General features: G+C 31.1%; 2 protein-coding genes across 2 annotated transcripts in view; both read right to left on the bottom strand.

Annotated features, from left to right (window-relative positions):
* Positions 1-17,829, bottom strand: part of Vps13D (vacuolar protein sorting 13D) — a gene marked incomplete at its 5' end in the record, with an annotated part of 84,549 nt that overhangs the window by 35,627 nt on the left and 31,093 nt on the right. The window contains 6 exon segments of the mRNA XM_067050695.1: positions 368-516; positions 1,068-1,189; positions 1,274-1,373; positions 3,871-4,069; positions 4,146-4,306; positions 4,385-4,588. Of these exon segments, the coding sequence (XP_066906796.1) occupies positions 368-516; positions 1,068-1,189; positions 1,274-1,373; positions 3,871-4,069; positions 4,146-4,306; positions 4,385-4,588 (935 nt within the window).
* On the bottom strand, positions 10,544-12,356 carry LOC106691088 (protein max). Its single transcript, XM_014436746.3, has one exon. The coding sequence runs from the start codon at positions 12,108-12,110 to the stop codon at positions 11,685-11,687; it is 426 nt and encodes a 141-aa protein (XP_014292232.1). The 5' UTR covers positions 12,111-12,356; the 3' UTR covers positions 10,544-11,684.

The raw sequence follows: 17,829 nt of genomic DNA, 5'->3' as shown, positions 1-17,829 counted from the left end.
CACAAGGAATACTATGTACACTAATTGTGATATTTAACAAATATTCGAAAGTATATATAAAACATATCTAACAATATACATACATATATATGCATGAAAAGTGAAAATTAGAAGTGAAACTTTTAAACTTCTAAATGACTTTATAATATAAGGGTTAGAAAATGGGCATTGACTGAGAGAAATCTCTTTTAATGAATAAAATGGGAGTGGTTCTTCTGATTAGTGGGGTGGGTTTTTCCTGGAAACCCTTCATTTATAGTTATTTATCTATTTTGATTTTAATATTTAATTATTAACCCGGATTAAATATATTTGCATAATCTCACACACATACAATTATTAAGTACTGAAAAATGGTAATAATTACCTTTAAGATAACAGCATTTGAGTCCCACTGAGAAGAATCTTCAACAACTACTACTTCAGAATCAGTGACATTTAATTTCAATTCAAATGGCATTTCCTGTAAGTCTTCTTTTAGAATTTCATGTTGTAAATTGCTGTGTGAAGCTGAAACTTTATAATATATAAGAATGTCAGAAACATTAATAAAGTAAATAAAGTCAAAAAGTGAGTAATTAAATAAATCCTGAGTTACTAACAATTTTTTTTTTTCCCTAAGAATTGTTCAAAATCAAAATCTACCATGTTAAGATGCACTACATTTTCAACCTCCATTAAACAAATTTCTTCAGCAGGTGTCTTTGTGCCTGGTCTTTTTTTACAATAGAGTGCCTCAGAAAATCACAATTGACAATTATTTATTCCAAAATTTTTGGTGAAAGTTATAAAATGGAATAAAAGGAAAAGGTATTGTATACTTAATTAAATGAATGATTAATCAAAGTAAACACCACAAAATAAAATACAGTTACACCAGAGCCAAATAAAGATTAAAATGGAGAGTTAATAGTCAGTTAGAATTAATGAAAAAGACTTTTGTAATAACCTAATAAAACTTTATTTTGCCAATCTACACGAGTGGTAAAATTAAAATACCAGCATCCTAGCTTTTTCCTAACCTTTTTAAATAGTTTAAAGATTAAACAAATATAAAGTATCAATACCTGGTGGTATATAATCTGGTTTAGTCATAATAAAATCCCTGACTGATTCCCACCAATCCACTATGGCCATCAGTCTCATATTGTTCAATAATATTGTAAACTTGGATGAATCAATATTTCTCCTATAACAAGAAATGATATTAATTATGCTAAACCTTATTTAGAACAATAAGTATTCAGAACTAATTTGTGAGACTAAAATTTACCTATGATGAATCTGGGCTTGTACAGTATCAGAGTTGTTATAACAATGTATTGGCTGGAGTATATTAGTGAAAACGTTTGATCTTTTATTTGCTGGTTTATCTGAAAATTTACAAAACAAAAAAAGACAATATACTCGTATTTTTATTATCAGTAACTTACAAGAAACACAAGATCGTTCTTAAGTATTTTACCAAAAAAATGTTCGAACATTCCTGGAATATGTGATATTAAATTTCAAAATAGAATCCAATAAATTGATTTACATTACAGGTGAAGGTGGATAAAGGATCAGGTCTAGACAGAAAACACACAAAGGAGTACACAATGCACTTATTTGTGTGTTTTTCTTGACTAGAACCCTCAACCAACTTTTCCCTGAACTACAAGATCAATCACATCTCAACTACCAAAAATTAAATTATAAATTAGATACCATAAAAATTTGATAATTTTAATAACTGGTTGTGAAATAAGTTCGTAGAAATTTTTAATGATGATTTCAATAAAAACTTCAGATTCTTGTAAATATTTTTAATCAATTATATATGATCCATTTTGATCTATTATATGTTGCCATCTTTTAGGTAATTTTTTAATTCCAACCTCCCACAACTTCTCAGATTTTTGCATAATGAACTCCTCTATGTACATTTTCCAGTTCTCGAGCAAATTAAACTGTTTCCCATTAAGAGAGTTTTGAAGGGACCGAAATAAGTGAAAATCTATTGGGGCAAGGTCTGGTGAATAGGGTGGGGTGAGGGATCACATCCCAGCTAAACTTCAATAATTTCTGCCAGGTCTACAAAAACACGTGACAGGCGTTATCATGATGGAAAACTATGGATTTGTGATTAGCCAATGCTGGATGCTTTTGCTCAACCGCTGCCTTTAATTGTTCCAATTCAAGGGGGAATCGCTAATGGATATGCGATCCAACAAATTCTTTTCCGTCAAATTATGAGGAACCCATATATCACTTCCAGAAACATATCCCGCAGACACCAAATGATTTGAGACAATTGCATGAGATATGTTAAGTGTTTCTGCGATATCCCATGTTGTAGAGAGAGGTTTGTCTGTCACCAATGCTTGAATTCGGTCATCATCAACAGTTGAAGGATGACCCGAGATATTTGCTTATTATAAGTCAAAGTTTCTGCTTCTGAAACGAGCAAGCCACTTATGGACGGTCCTTTCTACTAAGGCATCATTGCTATACACACTGCAAATTTTATTAACCGTCTGTGTAGCGGATTTTCCTTTTCGGAAATAAAAAATCATTAAATGACGAAAATGAATTATTTTTCTCTTCCATTTTGAGCAAGCAAAATACAACTTAAAGATAAGAAATTTCAGTTGAAACTGATGCAGAAAAGCACCTTAACTAATATTTTTTTAGATATGTAAACATTATTGACCAAGTAAACATGATTTTATAAACACTGAGAGGATTAAATTGAAATATTTAAAAACGCTATGAAGTTATTTTACAATCCAATATAACCCTTTGAAATAATACTACTGTTTGTCGTTATGTATGTTAACAGTTGATATTATAATTAGATCTTAAATTTTTTTTAAATTATTTATTTAATGTAATTTACAACTGTACAAAATAATACAATAGGTAAATATGAAGTATGTTTCATATACACTTGAAAATCTTGGGAAGGCACCACCCATTGGTGGTACTTCAAACATTAATTTAAATTAAAGGTCCCGTGGCCATCTTCTTTTCAGACGCCTCGGAGGATTATCAGGGATTATTAAGGATGAAAGATTAAGAATTACTGGGTTAGGATGGTTATGGAGTTTGGAATGAAAAGATGTATATCTGTTTTGGGTTAAATCTGCAACGAATGGGATGTAAGATCTTTGTGAATGAGTTTATTTGTGACGTAATAAGGAGCATCAAGGATTTTATGTAGGATTTTGGATTGTAACGATTGGATGCGGGAAGAATTTGATGGTTTGGTGGAGCCCCAGAGCTCAATTCCATATGTCCAAATTGGTCTGATTATCGTAGTGTATACTAATTTTTTGTAGTGAATGGGAAGTTTAGAGCGTTTGTCAAGTAAGTGTTGTAGCAATCGGAATCTACGAGCAGTTACTTGTCGTTTGAGTCTTGTGTGTGGATTCCAAGTAAGTCTCTTGTCAAGATGGAGTCCTAAGTATCGAATCTATTCAACAGGCATTAGTGGTGTATTTAGAAAGGATACTGTAGGACAGGAGGGCAGAGGTTTACGACGGAGAGTAAAGGTGATCTGGTGGGATTTGTCAGGATTTATTTTGATTCTCCAGTTTTTACACCATTCTTCAATAGATGTTATGTGTGCCTGTAGTGTTTGTGATGTATTAGTTGGGTCGTTGTTTACAGAAAGTATACATGTGTCATCAGCGTATGTTGTTAGGACTGTGTTAGGGTGGGTTGGGATGTAAGCTGTATAAACCGTATAAAGATCTTAATTTAAAATTATTAAAAGTTGTACAAAACAATATCTAAAATGCTCAGACTTCTTTTACACAAAATTTATTTTAATGACAATAATTATTATATCTATCAAATCTATCTACAAAAGGTAACTTATATGCTTACCAAGAAAACGTATATCAGTTATTAAAATTTCTTCAGAAACCAGATCAATATCCTGAGTTCTATTGCTATAATTATCCACAGTAAGGCTGGATTTGATGAAATTAATACATGCAAGATCAAATGCATTACTAGGAATAAGGGAAACACTCACATCGACAAGTTCAAACTTCATGGAAGTACTAGTCCAAACTATATCGAACTGAAAAGGTATAATCATTATTAGATCACATTCAATAAAACCCTGTTTTAAAATTTACAAAACTCAAAAAACATACATCCTCATCCCTCATGATTGCTGGAGTAATTTCAGGAATTAATAAATCATCTAAACATTCTCCAATGTTAAAAGACAAAAGGCCAGAAATCAATTTGTAATCATCCAATTTAAGTCTAGCAGCAAGAGTAGACAATGTTCCATTAATTGTGATATCTGGAACTAAAAAAGAAAAACAAAATTAGAAAAATCTAGGAAGCTCATTAACAATTGCAATAAAAGAGATTAAATGTAGCTCACCTGAATGCTGATATTTCATAAGATTTCTTTCTACTTGCAGCTTCAGATGGCACTTTTCTTTTAATAGTGAACCACTTCTTCTCTTTATATAGTAACTACCAACAGGTATGATATGAAGAGAAAATTCCTCACATTCAGATACTCTTTCCCCAGTAACAATATCCATACTTTCCAAGACAATATTCATAACATCCAACAGTACTTCTAAAACAAAAATGTTCAAAAATATAAAATTATTAATATTTTTTAAAATTAAATATTACCCATTAAAAGATAAAAGCTAAAGGTAACTATAGACAATGTATCTATCCTTATATATGCCAATCTACCTTGATAATTTCCCTATCTTCCACAACTCAGTAAAAGCTTTAGAATAACCTTGATCAGTACCTATATCAAAATAACCATATTTTTAAATAATGCAAAAAACCAGTTCTATCCTCAACAAACATTCATTTTCTCAAGCACAACCTCATTTTTGCAACAGATTCCTGTTATATAGACAATTGTCTGGTGATTTTGATATAAAGTATAACATAATACATTCGGGCTGAAAATGGAGGTGTTAACTATAGAATTTAGAGATGCTGATTGAGGGAATTGAATCTGGCAAATAAAATTGGGGCAAATGAGATGGGTGTGTAAGGTGTAGAACTTAGTTACGAATAGATCCTTAAAATATGGGGTAAATGGGTGGGGTAACAGGAGGACTAAAGAGAAAGATGAGTCCAGGAATCACCACCCCCAGTCTTTGAGGAATGATGAAGCCATAGTGCCATACTAACTACAAGTGAATTCCCAATCCTCCCTACCCTTACCAATGCCTAATGTCACCTCCACTTGGAGCCCCCAGAGAGTCTGAGGAGACTCATGGATGACAGAGGTAGGGTCTCTTACTCCTGTCAAGTTGATAGTTGTATCGGACCTAGTAATGAACACTTCAGGCAGGTAGAGGTTGCTTAAACTGAGGCTGAATATCAGAGGTAATAAAACAATATATATTCTTTTATTCCTTTTATGTAAGTGTTATTAATTTATTTTATAATCTTATAAATATCTAATATCATTCTGCTATTAGCGGGGACTTGGTGGTGGGCATCACTATCGCATCTCAGGATGTGGTGCAGCCCACACTGCCCCCTACTGAGACTCAGAAAAGGCCTAAAAGGAAAAAAGGCGAAAGCCTCCTGTCTTGCAGTGGCTTCTGAAGCAATGGGGGAGCCCCAAGGGTCTAAAGCCAAGATTGTAATGTTCCAACAGAAACTGGCAGTTGAGATTGCTATTCCTGAGGGCTAAGGAGCAATATCCATAGCTCAATGACCAGAGCTACAATCCTCCCACCAGAGCTGGCAGTCAAGGCTGTTGTTTGCGTAGTACAGACTACGAAGCATGGACTACGCCTGAGTGCAATAGGACAGCCTCCAGGCTAAGGCACCAAGGTTTCCAACGGAACTAGTAGCTAAGGCTGCTACATCAAGGGGGCAGGTACCAAATTACAGCAATGTGGCTGTTGTAGTAAGAACTTCATGGTTTTGATCAAGCCTAAATACAGGCTCCAAAGCAATATCAAGCTGCCAAAATAAGAGTTAAGAGCTCTCCTGGGACCTTTGCACCTGTTTCACAGAAACCCAGGGGTATGGCGGGTAAGGCCAAGAGCTATGCCAAGGCTGCTACTGCAATTGTGCAATTGTGCCTAGCAACTATCCTCAAACCCTACTGACATGTTCGTTTGAGTCGGACCAGTTGAGGTTTGGGTCTCTAGCAGATTGGTTGATCAGTATAGTCCTTGACATTTCCATAGGGGATATTACCCTCCACATTGATGATGCCAAGAAACTTCTTAAAAATGCTAGGTTTGTCACTGCCTACAACTGTCACAGAAAGCACTCCTGAAGAGGCTCCAGGTGCCGAATAAGGAGTTGATTGGTATCTGCAATTGGAGCGCCCACAAACTAAAAACATGGAGAAAGGGTTCTGTGCTTAGAGTTCTAGTAACCAGGCTTAAAGTATTGAGGACAAAGGGCATGCAGGTCTTCTATGGAATGAGTATAGTGGCCCTCAGACACATTTAAAGGAGGACGGATTAGCCTATGGAGGAGGTATCTCAGAATGAGCCAAATCTGACCAAGGCCTCAACAATGAAAGGAGTAGAACATCTGCCACCACTAACTATACAATCATCAACATCGGTATTGACTGTGGTGATGGCCATCAGTGGAGGGTGAGCCAAAGGGTTCAGTTAATAACACTGAACCTGGGGGCAAATCCCTACCATGGGGGTGGCCCAAGATTTGGTCATCTCATGACAAGGACTAACTATGGTTATGAAGCTGCTGTAGATTATTAATCTACATATCTGCATTGCTCCATGTGTTGTATAGCAACTGTATGTCAGAGGTAAGGATATTGATATTATTCTAATACAAGAACCTTACCATTACAATGGCTGGCTCAAAGGAGTAGGAATATTTGGGTACAGAATCATTTTGGTTCCCATGGATCCCATTATCTTTAAAAGTAATCTAAAACTGCTGCATCTCGGACAACTCTGCTCCAGAGATCTTGGAGCAGCTCAATTTATCCCGAGAGGAGAAACAAGAAGAGCGGGTATCACGATATTGTTGGGATATCTACCCAGCGAAGACCAACACAGTAGAGCTTGAAAAGATTTTGTAGGCAATGTAATAATAGCTGCCCTGGATGTGGGCATAATATAATATGCCCATGCATAATATCCCCTCATGTTATATTATGCACCACCACAACCCCTGAGGTAAGAAAATAAATAGTAACCAAAAAATTTGACCTACTTTACTCGAAACCTTATTTGGTTTTATAATTTTTTATGAATATAAAATCATTTAATGGAATCTAAATTAAAAGATAATTATTATTTTTATTTATACATTGGATTAGCGATTGAATTAATTGCCAATTATATCTATTAAATTAGTAGTGGTAAATAATGATAAGTAATAAAACTATATGGTAATGATATGTAATAAAATAAGTGGTGTATCTATACACTTTACTAACCAGTTTCCATAAAACTGTTTCACCTCTCATTACTAATATTGGTCCAATAAGAATCTATGTAGGTAATTAACTATCATTAAAATTATCATATATAATGTATGGCAGGGTACAGCTTTCAAATTATATTAAAAAATAAACAAAATACAACTAGAGCCTGCCAAAATTCTACAATTTTTTTTTAATATAGGTATAAGTTTAATAGGCTGAATCTTTGCTAATAATAGTCCAACTTCAATAATTTTGTTTGTCTAATTTTTAATCTCTATAAAAGATTATGGTATTTGAGGGTTTCAGACAGTATTAAAAATAAATATGATTTGCTTTACCTAAAAAAAAAAAATTGTAGGCTTACTTTACTGGAAGCTTCATTATGTTTTTATAATTTTTATTAAATATAAAATCATTCAATGGAATCAGTAATATTTTTTTCTTAGTCTTCAGAAAGAGAAAAATGGATTGGTATTTAATAACCATTAAAAAAATGTATACTTTCTGAGTTACACACCAAAAACTTTTAATATTGTTCATAACTTTTTTTCTACTGAAGAAATCGGGGATAACAGTAGCTTTGAACCTTCCTATGGCAAAAGGAAATATTTTGAAAAAAAAAACAAAAAAACAGGACGTAAATAGGTCCAGTAATTGAAAAGTTTATTGTGGACAAAGGTTTGAACCATTCCTTTTTATATATACAGATTAGCTAACTTTTTATTGCAATGATACCACTGAGTGTTGGGAAAGGATAACTGATAGGAAGTATCTGTCAACAATAATTAAAAAAGTGAAACAGTAGAATCTACTTTATTATCACAGTTATTCATAATCTATGAAAAATGAACAATTATTTCATATGATATTAAATTAATCCTAAATAAGAAGCAATGACCTAAAATATCATAGTAAGATTATTAATAGATTGAAACACAACATGACATTGCTGGACCTATAACTATTAAATATGATCAAAGCAATAATATTGTAGTGGTTGGAATTGTCCAGTCAAATCACAGGACTTTACAATAAACTAAATACTGAAAAGCCTATCTTCACTAAATATTTATCTGTTAAATGTTCAATGAGTGGACTAAGATGCAAATTGGAAGATTTTTAGGCCTGATAGTAAGGATTTGGGGGGGGGGGGAGGGAGTATATAAAAAATAATTGTTAATTAATCATAAATTTTTTGCTATTTTACACTGTTGGATACTTATAAAATGTTGCTCGATTTAACTAATTGTTCACTCAAATCTCCTCTTTCTGTTTTAAATAAATGTTTCAAAGGTTAGATAGGACAGGTTGGTTCGTAATAGTTTTACTTTCACTAATAAAGAGATTGTTGAAAATTAAAAGATCAATCAAGGTTTCAGCATTGAACCTTTATATTACATAAACAGTATTATTATAATTGAGAATACTAACTAAGCAAACACATCAATCAGTATTTCACAGTATATTAATTATCTTAAAATATTCCTTAAATTGTGTAACAAAATCCAGGGTTTTAAGTGTCGTAAACTAAGCAGTTCATGAACCACACACCCTTAAACATAGTTGGTTTTCTAGGCAAGAGGAAAAAGATACTCAGGCATAGTCAAGCCACTTACTGATATCTGGAGTTCAAAAACGTCTAATAAGCTAATTAATGGACAGATTGTCACTAATCTACAACTTCCACATTACGTAGGAAGAAAAAGAGACATGATAAGAAATATTGGAGAAGTAATCGGGTAAATATAAAATAAAATAATGGCATTGTAAAAGAAAAAAATACGATGAACAAACAGGTAACATTTCATGGTTAAAAGCTTTCAATTTATTTTTCAAATATTTTTTTTATTTCTTAGAATATATACCTCCACCACTTACTTCTGATTTTGCTCACAACTATGTTGGCACATACTAAACATGATTAGTACTATTCTAATGCACTATAAATCAAACTTAGATGAGACACCTAAGATCATTAGAAATTACTAGCAAGCCAGTGGCAGATAATTACTTTCCTGGCAACTTAAAATTTAAATTAATGATAATTCAATGAGATTACAACTCAAGGCAATTTGCCAGCAAGTGTCCTGCAACATAATGAAATGAAGCTAAGGTGTCTCTAAACGCAACAGTAATTAGAAAATGGGACCAAAAACTCTGGTTTGCAGGCTAATTATAGTTGCACAAAAGATTGATAAGGTCTGTAAAGCAAAAATGAAAAATAGTTCTAGGACTTCCAGCGTAAAGACTGTAAATTACAACTATATAAAAAGTGATCGAATAAAAGTAATACACCATGGAAATTGCACATTTTATCACTAGTAGTATCATAGGATAACTAGATAAATTGTAAAGCTTATTAATTCTATTTAAAAAATTTGTAATAGTTCCATATTCTTGAGAGATTCATATGAATATTGAAAAAGAAACACAGGGTTTATGGGAATGAGGTTTCATGAAAAAATAATTACCTATTTTAAAATTGTATAAAAAATAAATAACAACTAAAATAACAAATACAGAGTGTATTCCAACATTTACTTTGCACTATTTTTTATTCCTCTCCATATTCAATCGCTCAAAGGATAATTGTACCAACATTTTTTTAGCTCGACAAGAGTGCCACACAATTTTTGGAACAAAACAATAGTGCCATAAAATATTTTAATCCTAAGAAGTGTGCCTAAATGAAAAATGAATGGAATATGGTCCGGGTGAGTAAAAAAAAAACTCAAATAGTAGATAATTATACTATTTTATAATTATCTATTTTAGTAATATATTGTATAATTATCTACTATTTGAGTTTTTTTTTACCGCACTCGGACCATATTCCATTCATCTATACACACGGTCAATCAATAATCTTCCACTAAATGAAAAATGTTTGTGAACCGCTGCTTTACGGTATTTGTCTCATAAATGTTCAACTAGTCTGTATGGAAAAGTAGTTAATCTCTTTTCACTCTTTAAGAAATACAAGGTTGCAAATATCTTCTACGAGGCTAAGCATTATATTTTTACAGGATGCAGAAAATAAATGATTAATTTATCAAATATTCAATTATAGAGGATAGAAATACAAAATACGCAAAATATAATGATCTACATCAATCTTTGGTTAATAAAAAGATATACAATTAGAAATAAATATATTTTCAAATAAAAATTCCTTTAAACTACACCAAAAGCTTGATTGTAAATATTTACAAATATACGTTGAACTTAGTACACAACTTTAACATTCATTGAATTTAACTTAGTCCATTTCAACTTTATTACATTACAATTTAAACTTCCATAATATATATTTCATTATAATCTTAGTTTTAATAAAATAATAAGTACAGCATTAAGTATTAGTTATAGTACTGACATAGTAAAAAATTCAATAGTTGTGTGACGTATTTTTAAGCATTGTCTTAAATAGAAAAGAAGAAAACAGAAGATTACAAATAAAAAAATATATATATATATATATAAAACTTATTAATCGTAAAATGTATATATTACAAGAAAATTATATTTATTACACTGGTTTCTGTATACTTCATTTTAACTAAAATCTTTAGTGATCTTTATTAGTATAAAAAAAAAAATTTAAATAGATGAAATACATACCTCTAAGATCACTCATCAATAACCCCGTAAAATAGTAAAGCACATAGACAATGCCAAAACAAATATACCATTCATAAAAAATTTCATTCAATGTTAATATAAGCAAAAATAATTAAAGTCCATTCTTAAATCAATTAGAAATTTAAGGTTCTAAATAGAAAATCAACACTTTTTTGGAAGAAAATAGGGGGAAAAAGTTATTAACACTCCAAAATTATAAAAGTAATTCTTTATTTTGCATTATACAAAATGAACCAGTGAAACAATGACTAACTCAGTTGATAAAATTAAAATGAAATTGGCATTGTTTATTAAAGAAAAATACTTTACTTAGGATATTAATACCTTAAAATATAAAACATACATATATATACAACTATAGGTGAGTCAGCTATGATGTAAATAAAAATTTATATACACATACATCTAAATGTTCATCATAAGAAGTTCAAATTAACAAGAGTCAAAACTCTAATGACAATAAAAGTACTTTACAAAGTTTATGAAATGATTTTATAAACATTCATAGGTAATTAAAACTGTAAGGTAAAAGTTTAAATGTCACTATAGCAAGTATTTTGCTAATCCTTGCGTACTTCAATACAATTTTATAAAGTAAAATAATATGGAATAAAAGAACCATATTTTCATTAGGTCAACAAGGCTCGTTCATTTTTAACTTTTTGTTTCTATGCTCAGAGCCATCAGAGGTATCAGAATCTGAAGAATCACTCATTGAATCAAGTCCATATTCCTGTCCATATCTTTCAGGGTTAGGTTGTTGAACCATAACCACTGACCGAGACCTTTCAAGTGTCTTGATTTGAGCTTCTAACAGACTATTCTGCCTCTTCAGATCAGCTATATCCTGTTGATGAGTGTTATTTTTTTTTCTCATTTGTTGAATATAATCAGCAGCCCTTTTCAGTATTTGAGCTCTACTCACAGACTTCTCACCCTGCAAGGATGGGACAGCATCTCTCAAACTATTAAAACTATCTTTAATGTGATCTCTTCGTTTTCTTTCTAGAGCATTGTGATGAGCTCTTTTCTCTGCATTTTCAACGTCGTCGTCACTCATTTTGCTTTGGGTAACACTGAAGTATCACTTGATTGCAATAAGTGTCACAATGAACAGACAATATTCAGGCAGAATATAATATTAACTTCATATACATCCTGAGAATACACGAAAGGCTGCAGTCGCCAGTATTTAAAGATATGGTACTAACTTAAAGACAACGAACAATACCACTACACTAAATCCACTTATAAACACAATACTATGTAACACGGAGGGAGGTTACATACTAAATTTAGGTGAACAATAAATAGAAAATGTTCACACTTAACAAAAAAAGTCAACACTTAACAAAAAGATAAATAAATTATAAAAGTTTTATAATATAAAAACAATTTACGCGTAGAAAAAGGAATTCGATATACACCTTGAACAGTAAGGAGTAATCAATTGCAATCATGGAGGTCCTGCCTACCAGTGTTGCATAATCGGAGAACTAGTTTAACACGTGGGCATTATTTAAATTATTTGGTACTTTTAAAATAATGCGGAAAATAGTTATATAATAGCCTATACAAGTACAATATACAATTTTGTGAATTCATTGATAACACTGACACATTATAAATATATATAACGTTCAATTATTACTTCAATTACAGTGGCCATGTAAGATGGTTTTACCGATTTAAAAGAGCGAGTAATTAATAATTACTTGACGATAATTTTCAAAATATCAACTTAATAATAACAAAAGCTAAACGAACCTGAAGGTTCAATGCCAACACCATAAATAACTGAGAAGTAATAAAGACGAAGTTCGAGATTAAAATCTAGATATAAAAAAGTTCGTATTTACTCAATTAGTAATACTACAGATCAACCAATATGTCACCAATACAGGTGAGCTCTATTGTAATTTTACCATCTTTAACGCAAGTAGTTTGATCAGGGAAACAACCTATTGCCAGGATTAATATGTAGCCAATTTACTAGATGGGATAGTTAGTGCATAAAAATGAGCCTCCGAAGTCATATCTTATTTCAATTGTGAGGTATTGAAATATATATATATATATATATATATATATATATATATATATCTTGAAACCATAAGTCGATTTATAAATAAATTATAGGTTTAAAATTGTATCATCGGAAATAGAAACACAAAGCCGTGTTTTACTACTGGTGATAAATTTCGAATATATGATGAAAGGTGAAAGACGTCTCAAGTTATTTTATAGCAGAATGATCCATTTGACCTCTGTTGTCGGATTGCAGCAAAATTTCGATCCTTATTTCCAGATGTCTATAAATTAATTAATAATGGGAAATAGATGTTTTTGAAAGCCCCTTCAGGTGTAACCAAATATGGATCAATAATGATAGGGAAACAATTACTTCCCTAATCTGATTACAAGGTGGGGCATATGGATTGAGGCGGCTGTATTTTATGTGGAACATTTGGATACATTTAAAGCCGTCTTTCGTTTAATTTTTGAAATAGATGGAGATGAGGCACAGAGTGCAGGAAAGGTATATGAAATAATCAATAATACAATGTTTATAAATAATTATATTTTTATTAAAGCACGTCTAAGTTTTATTTCAACTGAACTGAAGTAATTTTAAGAAACAAATCTGTGGTTATAGGAAAGTTTAGAATCATTAAAACAATTTAAAGAAAGTATATTTCATGTACCAGGCCAAGTAAGAGAAACATTGAAAGAAACAATATAAGAGATTTTTAATAAAAATTTGGGACTAGCCATTCTAGAAGACCTAAATTATTAAAAGGAAATAACTGATTATTTACATATTTTGGTTTATAAAAAATATATAAATTTGAAATAATTTTTAATCCCTTCTTCTAATCATTTCTTTATTCAGAATCTTTCTTAGGCATATTAGATTATTTTACTTATGTATTTGAGGATTTTTAGTAGTATATTTTATTTTTAAATTTTTTTATTGCATTTTATATGACATATTCAGGATTTTTTTCTGGATAAAATCCGAGCCTAGCATAAAATTATGGTTACAATTCCGATCTACATAAATTTACTTTAAATAACTTAAATTTTAGAATCATTTATTTTTTTTTTTTCAATTAAGAAGATAATAGTAAAATTAGATTGAAAAGGGGACGTGCTTGGAAAAAAAAATAGGTGAAGTTGGAAATAGTTTTAATCGATGTATTCGACATCTAATAAGAAGTAACTAAGTATGTCCCGATTACTGAGGTGAGCTTTAAGTTCTCTCAAAATACATGGAAATTTTCCAATCTGTTTTTCAAATAAATATTAGTTTATAACATTCAGAGCAATAAATTTTCAGTTTAACGACTGCCATAACATTAGAATTCGACCAAAGGGTGTTTTCAAAACGATGGTTAAGTAAGTATATTTTACGATTACTTACGATCTATCTTTTCACAAAAATAAATAGAACATTAGTTGTAGATAATCTAACTTGTTGTATAATGCTAAATTAATTTTTTTAATTCGGTCAAATGCACGTTTATAACACCATCTTTTTCAAAATAAGGTCTTACCTTACGCTGTAAATGTAACACTGCAGTAAGTGTAAGTAATAATATAAAAAAAAATCAATATCAAATCTGTGTAATAAAATAAAAAGCAACTTTTAATAAATGAAATTAATTTTTTATTTTGGAATATTTTTTTCCCCAATTTTGAAAAAATATATCTCAAGAATTATTTGACATACAAATGTAAATTAGCAATCAAATTAATGCTCATTGAATGTACTATAAAGTATTTTAAAACATTTATCTTCATGTATTTGCAAAAATAAATTTATAAAATGTCAAGTTGTTCAGGCAAACCATTTGGTTTATGAAAAATACAGCTCAGGAACTATTAAATGTACAGATGTCTATTAGCAATGTGATATAATCAAAGCTATTTGAATGTAATATAAAATAGTTTATAACATTTTTTTCTTAGGGGTTGTAGTTTGGTTTAATATTTGTCATATAATTTGTTGTTGAAACAACTAGAAATCAAGATTTTGTGGATATATTTTGACAAGTGACTGTAAAATGGTCAACAAGTGTTGATAATTTGGGTGGTGATAAGAAGACACACTTATCAAACTATAGGATTAAAATTAGAATCCCCTGGCACTTTGAAACCAACATTTACAAGTAAAATGAAGGTAATCATACCAGGAGACTGGAAATTAAAAAAAGAAAAACATTGAATTCCTCATAAAGGCTCCTCTTCACATCAAGTGGGAGGGAAATTGAAAATGGGAAAAGATCAGTGTTGCCACAAGTCACAAAAATGTCCCTCTAGTAATCTTTAAATCTACATGGTATTCAAACATTTTTGTCAGGGTGTGACCTAGCATCTTGGGAAAACATACATATTGTGAGCATAATTTGGCTGAAAATTACCAATGTTTCGGATAAACATGACATACAGATGAAGCTTCTAAAAAAAAATTATAATAAAAATAATTAACTCTATAATGCATTCTGAATAGCTACTACTCTTGTAAGGACGCTATCTACAGCCACGGGACAAGGCCATTTATATAAAATATCACACATAAAATCTTATTCGGTAGGTAGTTTGAAACTACCACTCACTGTAAATTTTTTTTTTTTTAATAAAAATTCAGCCATTTTGAGAGACCTATAAATAGTTTATAATATAAAATATAGACTTTTTTTTTTCATTTTTATTATGACGATTCTCAATAATTTATTTTTATTATTTTAAATTATTGAAAAAATGATAATGATATTGAAGTACACAGTAATGCTTCCTCACAGTTATCTTTTATTTTATTTTTTTTTATATCCTATAATTTTTCTCTTTATCTGCACACATTAGTACAGTTGCATTTAGTTTAGTATCTAAATCTGGTAAATCTTCCGGATCCAACAAAATAACGTATGATTTTAATAAAAATCTACCCGATAACTGGATATTGTATATGGAAATGCTATTTAATAATATTGCAGGCTGAAAAACTTCTTAAATCATGCACTAATGTTATATCAGTTCTGGTACATAAAAAAGGCAATTTGAATAACCCAGAAAATTATAGGTGTATTGCTCTGACAAACAGCCTACTTAAAATATTCACCAGCATTTTATACAATAGATTATCGATTTGGTGTCAAGAAACTGATGCTCTTCCAGAGTCACAATCAGGTTTCCAGCAGGACAGAGACTGCTTGGACAATATTTTTGTTTTAAGCGCCCTCACAAATAAATTTATTGAAACATGCACGTAGCACTTACTATATATTTGTAGATTTTCAAAGAGCATTCGATTCAGTCTCGCATTTTAAACTTTGGTGCAAACTTTTCTCAATGGGAATAAGTGGCAAATTCCTTAAAATGCCCGTACATTTAATTTACAATGCAACCATGCAGGTAAAATGCAGCAATCATTTGAGTGACCCAATAGAAATTATTGAAGGTGTTCTCCAGGGAGATATATTAAGTCCCTTATTATTTTCATTATTTATCGCGAATATAGACACAGTTTTTCAGAGAAATGAGGCGCATGGAATGAAGATATCGCCATATGCAGATGATTTGGTCTTGATTGGGGACTCAGACTAATGTCCAATCGAAACTAAATATTTTAAATATATACTGCAAATCAAACTCTTTGATCGTTAATATAGAAAAAACAAAATTGCTAAAAACTTATAAGGGTAGACCTAAAAGAAGCAAAAGAGTATATTTCGAGGAGAATATTATTGAAGAAGTACCTGAATATAAATACCTTGGTATAGAGTTTAGTTCATCAGGACTTTATAACTGTGCCATGAAGCATGTAGTACCTAAAAGTAACTCAAGGATCATGGCGGTGCTAAGTACCTGTACGAAGGCTAAAATAATCTCGTGGGATGCCAGGCAGAAACTTTACGAATCTACTATGTTGAGTTGTTTCCTATACGCTGCACCTATTTGGGCCGTGAAGCACATAGAGGAATTGGAAAATATACAAGCAAGATACTATAAGCGACTACTGTGTTAGCAACGAACACCCCACACTTTATGGTAAGACTAGAAGTGGCACACATTCATGTGGGATATCACATTTTAAAGCAAACTTTGTCCTGGCTAATAAAAATAGTTTACATGAGTTGTACTCGCTTCATGAAACAATGTTATTTAAAGCTACTGCAGCTAGACAGTAACAACCGTTTGATTCTGCAATATAATTGGCTAACGCAGTTAAGAAAAATATTGGAGAGCTTTGGAATGTTTGACCCAATACTATTTAATGATCCGGTAAGTATCAAAATTAGAATGGGGGAAATCTTGGATAGATACAGGGAATTTGTCAAGGATAAAGACCTCTTGGTATTACGAGAATCGACCTATAACTCGTGGTATAGTAGGGTCTTCATTAAAACGGATGCTCCTCAAAGCTACCTAAAAATCAGTTGCCCTATAACTCACTTGAGAATAATTGCCCAACTAACACTTTCCGGTAAATATGTAATTACTCTAAATGTCGGTCCACACAAATATACTGTAATATGCTCTTTATGAGTAAATAATATATTTTGATGTATAAAGGGTTTTTAATATGTTTTCTTTTATGTATCATTTTAAGATTGTTTATTTGTTTTGTTTATCCAAAAAGCAAGCTAACCAAGTTTCATTGTTTATAATAACTTCGTGAGTCAAAAAACAGAACCAAGATGGCGGTACGTTGAATCAAGGCCACGTTGAGCAGATTCAAATATCATAAAAACTATTTTAACTCTTCCCATCATAAT

The sequence above is a fragment of the Halyomorpha halys genome, unplaced genomic scaffold (assembly GCF_000696795.3).
Source record: "Halyomorpha halys isolate HHAL.00 unplaced genomic scaffold, Hhal_1.1 Scaffold2076.1, whole genome shotgun sequence".
NCBI lineage: Eukaryota > Metazoa > Arthropoda > Insecta > Hemiptera > Pentatomidae > Halyomorpha > Halyomorpha halys.
Note: the sequence above shows the minus strand (reverse complement) of the source record. Positions and strands in the feature narration are given on the sequence as shown.

Excerpts from the sequence above, each read along its gene's own strand:
- LOC106691088 (XM_014436746.3), bottom strand. The coding sequence starts at position 12,110 with ATGAGTGACGACGACGTTGAAAATGCAGAGAAAAGAGCTCATCACAAT.